Source organism: Tasmannia lanceolata, unplaced genomic scaffold (assembly GCF_043159265.1).
Source record: "Tasmannia lanceolata isolate RefF3 unplaced genomic scaffold, GAP_Taslan_0.1 ptg000037l, whole genome shotgun sequence".
NCBI classification, from domain to species: Eukaryota; Viridiplantae; Streptophyta; class Magnoliopsida; order Canellales; family Winteraceae; genus Tasmannia; species Tasmannia lanceolata.
Genome location: NW_027518714.1, coordinates 31692837 through 31705381, shown reverse-complemented (window position 1 = coordinate 31705381; position 12545 = coordinate 31692837). Strand labels below are relative to the sequence as shown.

General features: G+C 38.7%; 1 protein-coding gene across 1 annotated transcript in view; it reads right to left on the bottom strand.

The window, feature by feature from the left end:
* FHY1 (Haloacid dehalogenase-like hydrolase (HAD) superfamily protein) overlaps positions 1 to 12545 on the bottom strand; it is a 71176-nt gene that overhangs the window by 47751 nt on the left and 10880 nt on the right. Inside the window, exons 2-3 of the mRNA XM_077372016.1 lie at positions 6608 to 6683; positions 3588 to 3639 (exon numbers count right to left, since the gene is read on the bottom strand). Of these exons, the coding sequence (XP_077228131.1) occupies positions 3588 to 3639; positions 6608 to 6683 (128 nt within the window). The remainder of the gene's footprint in view (positions 1 to 3587; positions 3640 to 6607; positions 6684 to 12545) is intronic.

Genomic DNA, 12545 nt, shown 5'->3' with positions numbered 1-12545 from the left:
CTCTTCTAACCCTAAATCCATTCCTAACCTATGATTTGTGGACACGGACACAGCTGTCAGGACTCGACACGGACACATAGTGTCGGACACGGCAACCCCTCAAAATGTAGGAACGGGGACACTGCTACATATACACACAAAATAAAAATTAGTGGCAACACAAAAATTATAAAGTTAAGCATTTAAGTATAATCACATTTAACTTTAGAACAGTTTGCACATAAGATTATATGGTGTTTGTATACAAGGGAAAAGGTTTAGAGAAAAAGTCCATGGAAAATAATTTTCTGTGGGACGGTTTTCCAGGGTCTAGTAGGTATGCAATTTTCTTTGAAAATAGGGAAAACATTTATTGTGGGAAAAAGTCTATGGAAAGGGTTTGCTTGGATGCGTGGATTAATTTTACTCAAAAAAAAAATTTCTTTACTAAACTCATTTTCAGGGAAAATTTTCCTAGACCTTGACAATTTTTTATGGATTTTTTAACTATAAATAATCTTTTCCCCGGATCCAAGCACCTGGGGCACATAATCACTTTTCACAGCCGGCTGTTACATGGGGGAGCAGCCACAGATAGAATTAATTGAATAAGAGTATAAGACTAAAATCTGCTCAAAAGAGCCTGTATGGAGAAACCTTTCTGCGAAAAGTTGATGTGGCTGCTCTCTCATGCAGGCTTTTCTGCAGAAAGCTGATAAGACAATTCAGCTTATTTAAAATATCACATTGAGGAGGCTGCCAGCAAGATGAATTTAAAATTGTATTGACAGCTTTTTCTCTTTTCTAGGCACCACTTTTTCTTAACTGACGAATGAATATGACACTATTCAGCTTATTTTGATCAGACTGGAAATTGTTTTGAGCAAAAAGAGGGGAAAAAAGGAATAATCTAGGTCTTGAATTTTGTCAATCCAATGCGCAAATCTCCATGGGTAAAGAAGACTGCCCTGTAGCCATTTGATATCATTGAGGGAGTCTCCCTCAGCGGTTAGCCTTTCCAAACTGTCATGCTCCGTAAGCTTCATGCCTTGTGAACCGCTCTCACCTCTGCTTCATTAGAATCCGCAACTCTGATTGGTCCTTGAAAGGCCCATACATTCCCTCCCCGGTCACCTCTCAGAACCCCTCCTATTCCTGCTGACCCTGGGTTCCCAAGGCTAGATCTGTCAAAGTTAAACTTTACTTACGTGTGTCTGGCAGTTCCCATCTATGGTCATTGCTAGTTGGTTTCAGTTTATGAGATCTTGATACTTGCAAAAATGGTTACACAGGCAGAACCCCTCCCCTACTCCGCTGTCATTTGCATGCTCACTAGATCTCGCATTGAATCCACTGCCCAAACCTTAATCAAGACCGCGATGAAACCCTAATTGCTAGATCTCGTTGGGTATGGATGGCGTCCATAGTCTCCACGATTCCGATTCCTAATGTTTATCCAAACATTAGAATCGGAATTGAGATTCCGTTTAACAAGAGAATAGGAATAGGAATGGAACATGATCACAATTCCAATTCATGATTTCGGCATTCCAAACGCACCTAGAAGAGAAAGGGAAATCAAGAACATCAAAAGTTTGGCCAAGCAAATCAACTCGACACCTTCAAGCTGGTGCTATTTAAGAGATTCTATGCAAAAGCCACTAGTCAGAATTCAAAATTTTTATTTGGAAAAAGAAAACTCATTTCTTATGATTAATTTCATGCTGTTGAATAACTCACACTTGATTTCCAACTTTGACGTCTATTAAAATTCCTTGAAGCCATTCCCTTAAAATTCAGTAAGTCTGCACCCTTCTCGTCTTTGAAATTATTTCTAACTTCGAACAGGTTGCAATAGATTCATGAACTTCTCAATTCAATGGGTACCTTAAAGTCTCTTCAATAATCAAGGGATTATTTCCAGCCTCTTTCTTAGCTGAAAGCACCTGATTATTTCCTCAGGAAAATTTAAGGGCCAAACATGATGCTAACGATGAAGCCTAGAAAAAACTTGTAAACATTAAATTGGAGTCTACCTCTTCTATCTGACTGTAGTTAATTTCCCCATACACTTGCCAGTTCATTAAATACGAAAATATCCGACGTAAATTTTGATTTCTAGATGATACTTTATTTCACAAAAGCAAAAGCTTGAGCTGGTCTAAAAGAAGTCCTTTAGGCGTGATATAAAAGTAAAACAATTAACAATGTCTATAACTATGTCAGAAAACATGATGACCGGCTAATTAGACACTATTCAACCAAGTCATGAGTACTAGTTGACTCAGGTTTCAACCCACCTAGAGAAAGAATTAGCTGGCTTTAGTTTTCAACTAACCTGGAGAAAGAAATAGCTGGCTTTAGTTTTCAACTAACCTGGAGAAATCCTTGAAGAAGCCTACCACTACAATTTCTTCAGCTCCATTTTTTATTTGTTTGTAGGAAAGGACGGAAGCACATGTCAAATGGTGACATGACAGCATCTAATGAACTTGATATCAATTGGATAGAGTATTGAACTTTTGTACATCAACCCAAAATATACGCTACTTCACATACCCATGCAAATATCTCCGGATGTCCATTCACTATAATTTAGTTTTTAGATACTAATATCAGGCGTCCATGTGTTTTCAGACATGAAAACATACATGTCAACTTGAATCAAATTTTCTAGAAGCACAAAAGAAAATTGAAAACCCTAATACTACCACCAATTTTCACTTAAAGGACATAATACAGAAGGCATTATTAATTTACGGAAGATACAATCCAGTTCTAATAAAATAATTTCTCTCAATTCAAAAATGCATGATGTACAGAAATAGTAACATATAGACATAAAAACCAACATATGATAGCACAGTCCTTCCATTAAGGGAAAAATACAAGATATACGTATCAGGAAAAGGATTCATCTTGTCAGACCACGTACAGTGACCTTATAACAGATGCTTTGGTGAACTTCTACACTAGAATTGCACAATGACATTTTCTTAGAGAGAGTACCCTCTCCAAAGTTTGGTGTCCTAGAGTAAAAGGTAATAATCTAATTAGGTAAGTCCAAGTCATGCTTAGTAGAGTTATAAAATGGTTACTATCAGCACAACGACATGCATCGCAATGTTTCGTACTTTTGTGACCTCTGTTGTCAATCATGTCTGTCTGGGATCTAGTCAGGGTATCCATCATTGCTCTGAGAGTCGTAAGTTGAAAGAAAACCCTTCAATCACATATATTCCTTTATATATGCAGAAGCACTAAACTCCATGGACCAAACATTGTTATAAGGAAGAAAAAAAAGATTTCAAATATAGGTTTCTTGGGGAAAACAGTCAAATACAATGGAATAATCCACAATAAAGCGAAGAGGCTAACAGAACCTCTACGCTCCAATATGTTTGAGGATAAGTTTCAAACTCAATAAGGATTGGAAATTGATTTTAAAACAGAAATAAAAAATATGGAGGTAAAGCTTCGATAGCTCAGTAGTTTAATGGGAGACTTATGCCCAGTACAAATCACATGCTTAACAAACGGAAGCACAAGTTGACATCACTAAAAGGATAAAAATTCAATGATTTTGTCTATCATGCATTAATTCCTACCTTCCAAATCAAGAGGCCTTCCATCTTTGAAGAATTTTGTAGCTAGCTCCATCTAAATCCAGATAAATATGTGTTAGACAAAGTAACAAGATGGTAATTAAGTACAAAAATTACTCAGAGTATCAAGTCAAAAACAAATATTGGCATGTCTTATGAGAGATGCATTAAGAGAAGACGGGCGTAGAAGGGCAAACGAAAGGAAGAAAAATCAGTCTTCCTCCCCACCACTCAAAATTAGTATAAAATTGATTTACAGCATATTGTATTACAACATAAATAATTTTATATATTGCACTTGCTTTGAACCTATGGTCAAATAACCAAATCAGCCTTACCAAGTGAGCAACAACCTCTCGTGCAGTCATTGATAGCTTTATGTTTATTCAAAACTAAATTAAAAAAATGTAATTTAAACTACATATTGACTTAACTGGCTTTTTGTTTAGATCAAAGATTTTTTTAGTATACTTCTCAAGCCGTATTAGATAATTTAATATCATTTTCTGTAATAGATTGATAGATTGAACTTGAAATTAGAATCAGGGATTAAAAAAGTAGTTAATGTTAGTAGCTGAAACATTATCCATTGTTTAGGTTTTGAAATCCCTACCCATATCCAACAAAAGCATATTGAATCATTGTCATACCCATATTCTAAGATTTTGGGATCTAGGAGATCCCCACACCTGATCCTTTACCATATAGGATACCCATACCCACATCAGTCTCCATAATCTAAGCACCTTCAACATAAAATAAGATGTCAAGCAAACCATTTTTTAGCTTGAGTTAGTGTCAAACATGCATCATTATCTCATCCTAGTCAGAGTGAGACTTTGGAAGTAACTTAAGAAATACAAACCCCCATCATCACCAAGAATCAAACCAAGATGGCTCATATAAAGTTGCCAATGGCCGCATTGTTGATTTCATTAGCAAAACCAAGAAATAGATAAGATTGAACAGAAAAGTCTATGACTAAAAGACATTCAGCCTTTATGGATCTTACATTGCACGAAAGCATTTCTACTCAGAAAACTTGCCATGTAAAAAGCCCAATATCTCCTTCATACGAAATTTACTTATATTAATAAATAATTTCTCTCAAAATCCTATAATTACTAAACGTGGACAAATGTGCTTCGAAATGGGCTTCTCTACAGCGCACAACAGGATAAGACATTAAGAGTATGTGGATCTTTACTCTGCAGGATATCCAAGCATGCAGATGTCAATGTCAGGATATTGTATTTTACATAATGACTGCCTAGTCTCATGGAGAAGCAAAAGGCAAAGGACTGTAGCCAGATAGAGTGCAGAGGTGGAATATAGGTTCATGGCTTCTACTATGGCAGGTATTACATGTTTGAGACATCTACCACAAGACTTACGTTTGAGATCAGGAACATATGCCTTTTGACTTTTACTGGGATAATCAGATTGCCATTAAACTATCTCAAAACTCATACTTCCACGTTTGGAAAAAAACACATTGAGATATATTACTGTTTCATACATGAGAAGGAAGAAGATAGTGAAATTTATCTCAATTATGTCTCTAGGAAAAAAAACAAGTGGTAGATATATTTGAGAAAGGTTTCATAGCCAAACATTATCACAATTTGATTGGAAAGATGAAAATGTTCCACAGAACACATCATACTGCGGGGGAGTGTTGAAAATACTAAATCTATGATAGTAAGGGTATTTTGCTCATTTGCTCACATGCTATTAAATAACACTATAAACAGTATTTTTGAGATTAATGAAGCACTGTATAGAGGGATTTCTCTCCATTCTATCTGTATTGTTTATCATCTTAAATTGATTTTAAAAAATATAGAAAAATTGAAACACCGGTCAATTTTTTACTAAATATTTCTTTATTTTGATGAAGGCGTTTAATGAAGCCTTCTTAAACCTTTACTTCGTTCCATCTACTCACATCAAAATGTTTAGGGATTTCTGTTCAACCTAAACACCTAGACAATGTTATTGAGATTTCTTCACAGGTACGGATATAGTATCCTATTCTCCAAAAAGTTCCCATAAGCATTACATTAGTGTTCAGCTATTTCCTTTGGATTGTGGTGTTGAGTTACAACTTACAAGCTCAACAACATCAACTAAGAAATAGCAACCTATGTTTCTTGTTTAAGGGGGTTTGGTGTGTGGTAACCATAGTAGTGGTCTTTTTTCCCTTAGTTCTTTTGACCTTTTTGATATTTCATAGTAAGATATAAGAAGATGATCTTTAATGATATCTTACTAGGCTAGTTGTTGTAACAGCTTTGATTGTAACTTTGAACAGAAATGATAAAAATAGATTGGTGGTAGTATGTCAAGTCAGTGGTTTAGAACGAAAAATTAAGTTTGGAACAAAAAAGTTAACATTCTAGAAGGCATTGTGTCATCGTCATTTTAATGCTACAAAGAAAATAAGACATGGTATGATGGAATATGGAAGATCTAACCATATATTGTTTCGGTATACTTTTTAAAGGGGGATGATAAATGCACCCCTTGTTTCCCAGAGACCTCCCCTTTTAATAGTTTTATGACTAAGGCCAAAAAAACATTAAATAGTCATAAAACCACCAATAGGGGAAGGAGTGTCACTAAACATAGGCAAATTTATCCTCACAATTTTTAATATTATTTAATATTTCTCTTAATTTTACAAAGAAACCTTAGAATTTTATGATTTATGTTTGACTAAAATCAGCCCCCTTAATGATTCACAATATGATTCAATTTTCAGAACACAATCATAGATGGATCATGAGTACAGGTTCCTCACTTAAATTTAAAGTGTTAGAAATGGTAAGGTGACCATTTTGAAGTATCTGGACAATAAGCTTCCCTCAGCTAATTTAATCACAGTGACTTAATTGTTCTGTATATCTATTTCAATTTTCAATCAAATCTTCTATTCTCATAATCAAATCAACAATATGATCTATACACCAGCAGGTTCTTTTATGTTTATCAAAATATCTAGTTAGCATCACTAAGTATACCTCATTAATCTGCCCCTTTTCAAATTCAATCCATGCAGTTGGGTGCTTGATCTCTAATAGTTCTTTCAAAGGCATTCTGCGCAGGCAAACTCTTACTTGGTTTAACATGATAAAAAAATTCAATTCTACCAGTGTATTGCACGAAACAAGCAAGAAGCAAATTATCTAGGAAACCAAGATAATCTTCTTGAAATTGAGGTAAAACTAGAACAATCTCAGTTTACCTATTAGAGCAGCAGAGGATTAACAGTCAATTTTCAAATACACATAATAGCAAAATATACTATATAGAGTCCACTAGAGTTGCAACTAGCAATTTGCAACAAAAAACAGGAACACATTGATATGATTTGCTCATGAGAGAAAGAAAGACCATTAGGCCAACAACTAAATGAAGAAGGGTCAATCAGCTAATATAGTTCCTAAGAATGGCTCCATGTAAGGATAAATTTTATATAAGCACTAAGATGAGGATTGGAATCGATTGGGAGTTCTAAAGAGTCTTCATGCTCATCCACTTAGGGTGAGGAATTGGTAAACAAGTCGAGTGTTGTTGGAATCCTAGAAACTCAAGCCAACAAAGTTTAATTTTGATGCATTCTGAGCACTACAGGTTGTCTCTCTCCTGAAGAGTTGGTAACAAGTCAATGCTGTTGCAACCTTAGAAACTTTAGCCATCAAACTCTTGTTTTGATATATTCCAAGGACCAAAATTTCTGTTCCTCCCTTTGGGATTTGGCAAACAAGTTTAAAGTTGTTGTGATTTTAGAACGCGAAGCCAGCAAAACTTTTATTTTGGTGCACTACAATATGTGTCTCTGTCCAGAACTAAGAATTCCCCATCTCATATTATGATTTATGACCGAGAATAAAGCATGCTACGTGAAGATACTACAACTTTAGATCTTACCCAGAAGCTTGTTTCTGTTTACTCGTTTTCGAGCATATAAAGCTCTCATCTCTTCTATTTCAACACTCTAGAAATGAAAGCAAACTGTAGAAGCATATTCTCAATCTCACTAGGAAAATGATATAAAAATACATAAACATGAGAAGCATAGCAAAAAGGCTTTTTTTTTAATGGTAAAGCATTTCATTAAAAGAGAGATCGAGATGGTCAAAATTACAGAAGGAAAATAGAAAAAGAGGCAGAGAAAGAAACAGAAATCACAAAATCAGTACAAAGAGCCAAAAGTTAAAGTCAACTCAACTCAACTAAGCCTTTGTCCCAAAACTAGTTGGGGTCGGCTAATGAATCCTTTAGAAAATTTTCATTAAGAAAGTGAACGGATCTGCCCGGTTCAATTTGACTAAGTCTAATCCCGATACTAGTTGGGTTCGTCTACATGGATCATTTTCTTCCATTCTATCCTATCCAAGGTCATGTTCTCTTCTATAGGATTCATTTCGTAGAAAAGTGGCAAAGTTTACGGCCGGCTGCCAACCCGACGCCTACCCTCCTTCTTTATCCTGGCTTAGGACGGACAAGGCGGAAAGAAATCATAAAACTCCAACCCCGCTTTGGCTACCACATCCCTCGCAAGTTTATCAACTTCTCTAATAGCTAACCTCCCTGCATGAAGAACAGATATCCCTTGGCCTCTGATTATGTCTTTAATCTGGTCAAAGAAAGGAGCAAATCTCCAAAGGGCATTTGACGAACCCCCGAGCCGTTTGATTGCATTTTAAGTCACCTTCCACCGCCACCTTATCGAAAATACTTCGGTCCAGGTGTTTGATCCCCTGAAAGGCAGCTTGCACTTCCGCTTCAGTGGTGTCAGCAACTTCGATGGGACCCGAGAAAGCCCACACCACCAATCCCGAGTCTTCTCTAAGAAAACCCTCAATACCTGAGGGGCCTAGATTTCCAAAGGTAAAGCCATCAAAATTGAACTTGAAAAAGCCCTAGGAAGGAGGCTCCCAGACTTGCAAAATTTTGTGGCCCAACTCAAAGCTAGAGGAGATCTCCCTCCACCTGCCAAAGGTTACAAGCAGATACAAATTTGAAGCAAGGGATAATCTTCACCCAAGAAATCGTAAGGGCTACTACTTTGGTGAAAAGATAATATCTACTCTTCGTATGACCTTTGAAAACCCATGTGTTTCTTTCTTTCTAAAGCACCCAAATAGTTACAAGGAAGGATACCTTCCAAAGAATTTTTTCCTTTTTTTCTTCAGGAGCCAGGGACCATCCGTCCAAGAGGGGGCGCTAGATTCGCTGGGAAAACCCAAGAGATGCCAAATCTATCTAGAAGGCGGCCCCAAACTACTCTAGCCATTTTGCAATGCAGAAGCAAATGATTTGTTGACTCGCCAGCTTCAATACACACCGCACAGTGATAAATGATCATTATTTTCCGTTTGCGCAAGAAATCCATTGTTTGAATCCTGCCAAGCAAAGCGGCCCACCCGAACAGACAAACTCTAGGAGGCGCCTGGAAGGACTAAACTTTAGCAACTTTAGAGAGTGAAGGGCAAGACACGAGGTAAAAGTAGAAGGATTTAATAGAGATTACCCTGGAAGAGTTCCAAATCCAAACCCGAATATCCTCGCTCGATGCTTGATCATAACAATTTTCTAGGGTCTGAAGCAGCCTATCCATCGATCCCAGCTCTCTCTCAAAGAAGTTCCTTCTGAATTCCGGCATCCAAACCATCTTATTATGATGGCATTCAAAACACTCACTAACAAACACTCCGTGATGAGCAGCCACAGCATAAAGGTTCGGGAGCATCTCCTTGCGTGAACTATCGAGCCAAAACCTTATGTCCGTCCCATAGCACACTCTAAATCTAATACCAGCTTGGAATCTATGCTTGACTCGTAACATATCCCAGCATACAGTGACCCTTCCGTCGCAATAGATATCCTCCGATTCCCAATGGCCGAAAGAAACTCCATGCTTAGATTAGAAGCTATTACTTTAGCCCAAAGGTGGGATCTCTCTTCTCCGAATCTCCAAAGCTATTTTCCTAGAAGAGCATGGTTCATTTCCTCTATTCTCCTGACCCAAAGACCTCCAGACTTAATTGGTTTGCAGACGTTTTCCCACTTAACAAGAGAGAAGCCCTTTTTTTCATCCAAGCCATCCCCACCCACCCACACACACACACACAAAATCTTTGAATTTTCTTCAGACTATTGACTACACTCATGGGGCATTTGAGTAAGGATAGAAAATATGCTGGGATATTGGCCAAAACTGCGGCCCCCTCTCAACACTAAATTCTGTTTCCATGTGTCCAACTCCAACCTCTTTTCGACCCTTAGCAACTAGGCTCATGTTAACCACAGGAAAGGATACTTAATTATAGATGCAAGACGAAATATAAGATAATGTAATTGACTGCATTACAGCAAAAAAATACAAGACAAAGCTATTGACCAAAGGGTTTGTTCACAAGGAATAAAAGAGTACATGGAGATTTTGAAATCAGTGCCTGACCCAGCTTAAGTAATCTACAAATTACCAAACATATCCTCAATGGAATGGATATTCATCAATTTGTTTTGAATACTACACTTTTTTTTGTAACATTAACAGGAATCTTATTAAGCGGGGAGAAGAGAATTACAAAACAAAGACCACTGTAGATACTACATTACTCTGCAGTAAGCTTCATGTAGAAGCCTACATCAGGGGCGGAGCCAGGGATTTACACTTGGGGGGGGGGGGGGGGGGGGCGCTAGTTTACACTTGCTTGCATTGGTCATTGGGGGGCCGTGGCCACTAAAATAGCTAAGCCACTAATTTTTTGGCCAAGGGATGAATACTATATAAAGGGATTTTGCAAGTCATATGGGGGCTATGGACACCCCCATGCTATATGTGCCTCCGCCCCTGCCTACATGACCATACACCAAGTTTACCTGACAAATTCAGCATGTGCTGATGGCTGTTGTGAAAGAAGGCCTCCTGTATGGAAGCCTAGCATAGTGAAGAAATATGAGTTCCTACTTCCTAGTCTCACGAAGGCTAATTCGTTTAGTATATAACCCTTTGAGAAGTCTCAAAGTGGTGATACCCAGCCCACTGTCTCTGCTGACTCCTTTACTGTTTCTGTTTTTACAAGCTTGCGCGGTACAGGCATATGTGGTACATGTGGCACCTATTATATTCGATTTCAAAAAACAGCAAACAAGATTATTAAATTTTGAAAGTGTATTTATGCCTCCCCAAAAGTTTGCATGTAACCTAGGGCTTAAAGCATGCTACCAGAATGTGCGGCACAACACAACATTCATTGTTATCATGGGCACTGGCATTAGCAACCCCCAAAATAGATAAGCCATTAATTGGAATGTCAAAGCATCTTATTTTTAAGTTCTAATCAAATATAGAGTCCCACTTGGTCAACTTTACACAGTATTGAGAGGCAAGAAGCCCTCACACCTGCATGCAAGTAACACTAAAGAAACCAATATCTCAGAGAATTAGATACCCCCCCACCCCACCACCACCACCACCACCACCACCCACCCACCCACCCACCTCCTCCTTTCAGTTAACCGAAAACTAAGAAAGTAGGAGCCCTTAAAATCCGGGGATCAGGAACGCTGTGACGCTACGCTCCTGTAAATACGTTAATAATGGTAGTCAGTCTTAGATTGGCCAGCATGAAAAGGGAGAAAGACTCATCGGCATGTTTCTATGAATTGTTGTGGAATGAAATGGCAAAACATCGGTAGAGAACTATGATATGTCTACCAAGTGCGATTTTGAATCTTTAAGGACCCAAAGAATAAAATGGACTCAATTGATGAGATCAAAACCATATTAACTGATGAGATAAACAACAAAAATTCAAATTAACCAAATTATGACTTGTGTCATTTTCCCAGTGTGTACTTTAATTAGAAGAAATAGAGTTAGTGAATAAATAAGTAAATCAATAAAATCATCCATTTTCATGCAGTTCTAACATTTCTCAATGATAAATCTGGTCCTAAAATCGCGGTGTCCTAACACTAATAGTCAGTGTTAGGCCTAAAATCAGTAACAGCTACGGCAGTGAAGTGTGAGTTGAGCTGGCGGACCTGAGGAGCTGAAGTGAAGGAACTGAGTCCTGCACAAGAGCGCACGAGGTCAGAAGACCAACCCGGAGTCGTTGCTCCGGACGGGCCCTTCGACACTCAAGCCAGTATGAGCAGGAGTGCGGAACCAAAAACTTTAAGAGTGGTAGTTTAGAAGTTATCTCTCCTTGCTTTGAGCCTTGAGAGGTCTTTTATAGAGGGAGGCCTGAGGTGGTTGGATTACCTACCCCAGGACAGGTGTCGGCCCTTTTGTGGGTTTAGGTTTACCTACTCTCAGGTAATTACCGGATTACCCCTGGGCAGGTGCCGAATTCGTGGTGGGCCCTTTAAGGGCCACGTGTCTACAGCCAATTGATCGTTGCTTTTCATACCCCATCAGTTGCCCCCCAGTTCTCCAAGTCATTGTAGTGATTTGGGGAAGTGCGAGGAGTTATGTTCCTGAACGGTAGAGCGAGCCAGTGTTCGGGATGGCTCGATGAAATGAAGAGGTCCGGCTGGGGCTGACCGGGATAAACGGGGTAAAATCTGTCCAGCTAAGCCGTCTGTCCGGCGTGGGACAGCCAGAAGTTGAAGTTGTAAAATCTGTCCGGCCTGGGGCGGCCAGAAGTTGAAATTGTAAAATCTGTCCGGCCAAGCCGTCTGTCCGGCCTGGGGCGGCCAGAAGTTGAGATTGTAAAATCTGTCCGGCCAAGCCGTCTGTCCGGCCTGGGGCGGCCAGAAGTTGAAGTTGTAAAATCTGTCCGGCCAAGCCGTCTGCCCGGCCTGAGACGGCCAGAAGTTGAAATTGTAAAATATGTCCGGCCAAGCCGTCTGTCCGGCCTAGGGCGGCCAGAAGTTGAAGTTTGTAAAATCTATCCGGCCAAGCCATCTGTCCGGCCTGGGCCGAGCAGAGTTTTGTCTTTT